Here is a 6,068-nt window from a genome sequence, read left to right on the forward strand (position 1 = left end):
AAATACAGTTAGTGACCACCTGATATATTAAGTTTTTCACCATTTCATTTTTCAAAAAATTTTCATTTCTCATTTTTCTAAACTACACAAATAGCAATTCTCCACTACCTTTTTTAGTAACTTAATAAGCCTTCACAAAAATGAAAGGCTTAAAATCTAGAAAAAAAAATATTGAAATTAAAACTTACCTTCGATAAATTAGTGAACAATTTGAGCAATTGCAATTAATTTAAATAGAATTTCGATTTGTAAACCTGCAAATAATTTAATATATTGAGCTTAAAGCAGGAAATAAATATTATTTCACGAAAAGCGTCTAATTGAATCATTAAATAAATAACAAAAAAAAAATAAAACTACCAAAATACTGAATGTTTATGTATAAGTTTGAATCAAAGATAAATCAATAATAGATCTGATAATAATTAATGAAATTCCTCCAACGAAAATCAACTTTCAAGATTAAAAAAAAACAAGAATTCATCTTGTTAAAATAAAAAAAAATAGCAGAAAAAGTTCAATTCGAAATATATCAAATAGAAAATAGAACCATTTTGGTCATCGGTTAAAAGAAGCAAAATCAATACGAATTAAACATAAATGCAATTTATGCAAATAGAAATAAAAAAAAAAAACTGTCTTCTTGAATTTTCTATTCAACTTTTCCAATTTCTCAATTTCTCTATTCGTTTATTCCTTTTGATATTTACTAATATTCTCGTGATATTGCAATACAAATAATAGTGATAAAAAAAATGCCATACATTATTAGTATTTTCACAAATAACTATGATCTTCCATATAATTCTCTATTCAGCTTTTCAATCTCTCTATTCTTTTATCATTATATTTATTTTATTTTAATAATTTTTATTGTGATGTCCTGCATTTTTCTTGTCATATCTGTTATCAGTTTTAGAATATTACCAAATACTAAAACAAAGTTAAAAAAAAAAAAAAAAAAACTCCATTATCCTATGTCAAATTTAACTTAATCTTATATTGAAGAAATTAAATGAATAAGTTAGATACAGAATATCAAGGAAGTAGAAGAATCTATGAAACTCGTAATACTATAAAACTGATAACAAATACAATAAAAAATACAAAATATCACAGTAAAAATTATTAAAATAAAGTAAAGAATAAAAAAAAAGATACCAAAACATACTTCTATAGAAGAATATCTTGGAAAATGGTTCTTGAATTTTATGGTTCACTAAGAAAATATATTAAACAGTTAATGCACTCCCAAAATAAAAATTTTCAGTCATCCTGAAATAAAAAAATAAGCACACTGAGAAAAATCCGAAAAGAAAAAAAAAAGGAAATCCGGTAGAAGAACCAATGAAATACACAATAAAAACACCAAAAAATTACTTTATTGATTAAGTAATTGTAATTTACATATGCACATTAAAGCAACACTAAATACTTATAGGCCAAAACGAAAACAAACATTTAAAACTTTTTTTTTAAAAAGATTCCTAAAGCATACCACAGAAATTTCGCACAGGGACAGAAAGTTTGAAAAACTCTGAAATAACTCACCTTTTCTAGAAAACTCGTTCCCGACTGAATTCACTAAAGTTACCTAACAAAGCTTAAGAAATAAGAAATATTATGTGCAAAAAATTAAGTTTTGTAAACGAGAAGATAGTAAATTCTGTTTATAGAAGAAATTTAACGACTTCTCGCCGGATCTCGATTCATCTCATAAACATTGCTCGTCCAATCCGGTACTTTACCGTGTGCCTTCCAATCCTGTCGTGTCATAGAATGATACTGCAGCACTTCTAAAGCTCCAAACATGCTACCTGTCAAATTTCATTAAACGTATCAAAGTATGAAAAAAACGATGTTTTTTTTTATTAGCAAATCCTATAATGAGTAATCAAAGAAATCAAAATTTTCTCAGATCTTTGAAAAAAAAAAAGAAAAATTTAATGGTTCTAACACATTATCATCTTTAAATTCCTAAGAATGCGGCAACATTTTTGAAGTATATCGCCTAATTCAAAATTTGATTACTCAACGTTCGAAACATTAAAATCACTGTATTTCTTAAACAAATTCTAGAATGTTACACACTTTTAAATTAACTATTTTCATTGTCGTAGCTATATGTTATCACTCATAAACTAATTAAAAAGATCATTAAATTTCTGACATTAATGAAATGCTTTTAGTTGTTCAGCAATAATGCTTATATACCTGTATCTATCTATAAGATGCTAGTGCGCCCATCACTCAATATGAATGGTAAATTAAGTTGTTTCATTTAAAATAGCAACTGAATAAAATTTTTTTTAAATTACCTCCAATCCAACTAGCATATAATTCAATTGATGTATTTGGTAATCGATAAAATTTAACGGATTTAATATTGCCTAATTTTTGCGCATAAGCTGGTGCTGTCAGTAAATGTAAAATTTCATCTCGAAGTCGCGCATAGAAACCTTTCATACGTGTTGTACCACCAACCAATATTATACTATCTAACAGCTTTCTTCTTGTATCAATTGGACACTAAATACTTTGTCATTAAAAGAGCGTTAAGTTTTAGTGCAAAGAAAAAAAAAAAAAAAATGTGTGGAGAGAAATCAATTATCAGAAAAATCAATATCCTGGGATGCACATCTCTTATACCATCGTTCTGAACTGCAACATAAACAATATTGGACACAAAGACAGATTAACAAATCTTTTTCTTGATAATATTTTAAGAAAAGATCTTTCATGAAAAAAGCTAGTTATCATTACCATTAATGAAACAAACATGAGATGGAATTAACTATAAACTTAATCAATACGCCAAATTCCTTATTTTAAAACACAAACAAACTGAGAGATTGGAATAATAATAAATTAAAGCAAGCGAAATATTTACCCGATATACGGCATCAAGTACTAGTTGTGGTAATGATCTGATATCATCATTTTCTTCAAAAATTGCTTCCGCTGTCCATTCCCTGCATTAACTAAGAAGGATAATAAATTTTGAAAAAAAGAATTGAATTTGAACTAAGTCAGAAGTTTACCTTATAAGACCCGGCACAATAAGCATTTCTTCGCCAAATGGTAAACGAACATCGCAAGGTGCTTTCGGAATTTCACGTTCTGGATTATATTCTGTAATTTAAATTAACTTTCAATCCATAAGTTGTTCAACCAATATTACTTTTTTTGCTAAATTTTCATCTCATAAACCTACTTCATTATTAAAATCTTGGATGCTGATTTTTGAAAGCTTTTTTAACAGATAATCGATAACCAGAAAAAAAAGACCGCTCATTCAATTTCCAACATTTTAAGCAGGTTGTAACCTACCCGATGCTTGTATCATTTTTCCACGATCGATTTTGGTAGCAAAACAAAACCTAACAACAATATCTTCTAAAATGTGTTCTTTTTTTATTAACAAATCATCACTATCAGTTAATGCTCGTTCAGCACCCGAAAACGTCAATACTTTGCCGTACCTGAAAAAAACTATGGCAACTTGCGCAGTCGGAATGAGAAAATAAAGGGCAATTTTAATGCGAAAATAGAATATTCCAAGTTCCTTTGTTCTACTTTATCCGCATATAAGCAAAAAGACGAATAACAATTCTGTCATATGCTTTCTCATATGCAAATCAAACTGCATTAAAACAAAATCATTAATAGCATAGCTCGCAATGACTGTATTCGTCGCCGTAACTCCAGTTAAGAGAAAAAATTTCCTGACATTTTAGTATTTACATCATATTTTTTATTTACTTGTAATTAAATAATCTAAGCCAAATAACAATAAACGTGCAATAGAAAAAGATGAAATTTTACTTTCGCAATAGTTCGTAAACGCGTTCTTCTAAATATTTCGCACCAATACATGAGGTTTCCAGTTGATACAACATAGTGACACTTTCAAGAATCTAGAAACTAAATAAATAATTGCAATCCAATTGAAGTGTCAGAAAGTGATACATAAAGCTTCTAAAGCCTTAAATGCATAAAGCTCTAAAGCCTTAAATACTTATTAACAGATAAAATCATGCTAGATGCGTGCTTCAAAAAATTACATGATAGACCTTAGTGATTTGGTTTCCTAGATATAACTTATCTTCGATCCGACATGTAATTTATAACTTTTTTCTAAATTTTGGCAGAAATGGACATAATTACAGGTAATGTATTCGTCTTGTTATATTTCAAATGATATTTTTTTACACGAAATTCTAGTGTATTATTACCGGGACAACAGTTGCTTCCGAATATCCGACATCAATAACAAGAGCATTTGAGACACCAAATGAAAATGTTGCCAATAGATGCGATGGAGCGAAAAGTACCGATGGAGCATCGAAAGCATCAAATAGTACTCGTGCCACGGCATTTCGATGTGATGTCCGTGTCAAAATACTTTCAACGATTACAATTCGGCGATCTTTGGCAACCGTTAGTAAGTATCTAACAAGTGTAAGGTGATAAATTCTAAATTCTACAGTAAAATTTTTTCAGAGTGAAGATTATAAAAAACTAAAACCTGACAATATGCTATCACACTGTACTAAAGACGAATATAAAATTAAGTGTATGGGAAGGGATTCCTGAAGCTATAAATCATAAGTAAAGTCATTGCAATTTATGATGATATACTACAATGTAGATATTTAATATAAAAGTATATATGACTTACTTGAAAAACAACTCTCGGAAAAATTTCACCAATCTACGATAAAGCTCTTCTTCACTAATTGTATCATCGAAAACTTTTACTGTTTCACCTCTACAATCATCTAACAACTCTGTTCGTATTATTGCACGTGGAACAAATTCACCTGCATAACCAACTCTGAAGTAAAAATGTAGTGACTTATCATAAATTATGTTCAACTATAATTATTTTCGTTATAATTAAAAAAAAAATCATGTAAAAAATAAAAAAGATAATAGAAAAACTGGAGCAGATTCAAATATTTCATAATAAACAATGTACAAAAATGCACAAAAATGGAACAAACTTGGTTAGGACAGCGCCGATATCGATGATCACAGCTTCTCGATTATCCATGCCCACCATACCTAACGATAACGAATCCAATCGACTATTTCCGATTAACATTGCTGGTGTCACCGAAGAAAGGGATCGCTGTTTTGATAAACCAGACAACATGCTATCACACTGAATTATAACAATAGGATTTAATAATTAATTTAAAGTAATAATTTACAACAAAACTAACAATCCCAAAGACTAAAACATTCAAGCTTCACAGAACTCAAACATTCAAAAAAGATAAATCATTGGAACATGAAAAAGTGTTGAAGAACATTTTTATAAAAAAGATAAAATGGAGAGTGCGGGAATAAAAATGAGCGAATATATCGGCGCAATCAGACTGTGAAAGGATCCAGATCGGAAAATAAAATTTAGAGTTAACCAGTAAAGGGCTCATATATCCGAATAATTGGTACTTTTTATATTGTTATTCATATTATTTTATACTGTTATTCTTAATATGTATGATGAAAAGAAAAAGAAACTAATATTTGAAAAATTCGATTATAACTGAAAGGAAAATATAATGTTGACGGAGAGAATTAAGGATTGATAAGAATTAATTTGAAATGGATATATTACTGAGAAATATTCCAGTAAACGAAGAGACTGGACAAAAAATGAGGAGTATGTAGTTAAAGAATGAGAAAATGGAAAATATTTACGTTTTGTTATTAGATAGACGATAAAGAAAATAAAAAGGCTGCATAAGTTAATAAAATTAATGCATTGCAAAAAATGAAATAACTGCAAAAAATCATCAACAAATATCCAAATTTTTTCCCAGAGAATATTGTAAAACGAAAAATATTACTGGATTAAGTTTATTGCAAAAAAGTGCTTAGGACACTAATGAATTGATCATTATGAAATTTACTAATCTCATCCCATTATATTCGTAATTCTTTTTTTTATAATTCTTTTTTTTTTTCTATAGAATTCTTTATCATTTTATAATTTTTTTGTAATAAAATTGAGATTTAATAAATAATTTGCAATTTATTTTGAATTTACATCTTTTATG

General features: G+C 28.0%; 2 protein-coding genes across 3 annotated transcripts; one reads left to right on the forward strand and one right to left on the reverse strand.

The window, feature by feature from the left end:
- Positions 1-1,683: 1,683 nt before the first annotated feature.
- Bma-arp-11 (Actin family protein) lies at positions 1,684-5,158 on the reverse strand (the record flags this gene model as incomplete). Of its 2 annotated transcripts, XM_043077972.1 has the most annotated exons (10): positions 1,684-1,817; positions 2,319-2,529; positions 2,650-2,661; positions 2,891-2,972; positions 3,042-3,132; positions 3,331-3,482; positions 3,826-3,917; positions 4,236-4,452; positions 4,682-4,837; positions 5,007-5,158. In XM_043077972.1, 10 exons carry the CDS (start codon positions 5,156-5,158, stop codon positions 1,684-1,686), a joined length of 1,299 nt encoding a protein of 432 aa, XP_042933906.1. The 2 variants fall into 2 exon arrangements, with proteins under 2 accessions (XP_042933906.1, XP_001895677.2); XM_001895642.2 differs by lacking the exon at positions 2,650-2,661.
- Positions 4,044-4,470, forward strand: Bm17449 (Uncharacterized protein; the record flags this gene model as incomplete). Its single annotated transcript, XM_043077973.1, has 2 exons — positions 4,044-4,085; positions 4,225-4,470. 2 exons carry the CDS (start codon positions 4,044-4,046, stop codon positions 4,468-4,470), a joined length of 288 nt encoding a protein of 95 aa, XP_042933907.1.
- Positions 5,159-6,068: the final 910 nt, after the last annotated feature.

This window comes from Brugia malayi (assembly GCF_000002995.4).
Source record: "Brugia malayi strain FR3 genome assembly, contig: Bm_v4_Chr2_contig_001, whole genome shotgun sequence".
NCBI lineage: Eukaryota > Metazoa > Nematoda > Chromadorea > Rhabditida > Onchocercidae > Brugia > Brugia malayi.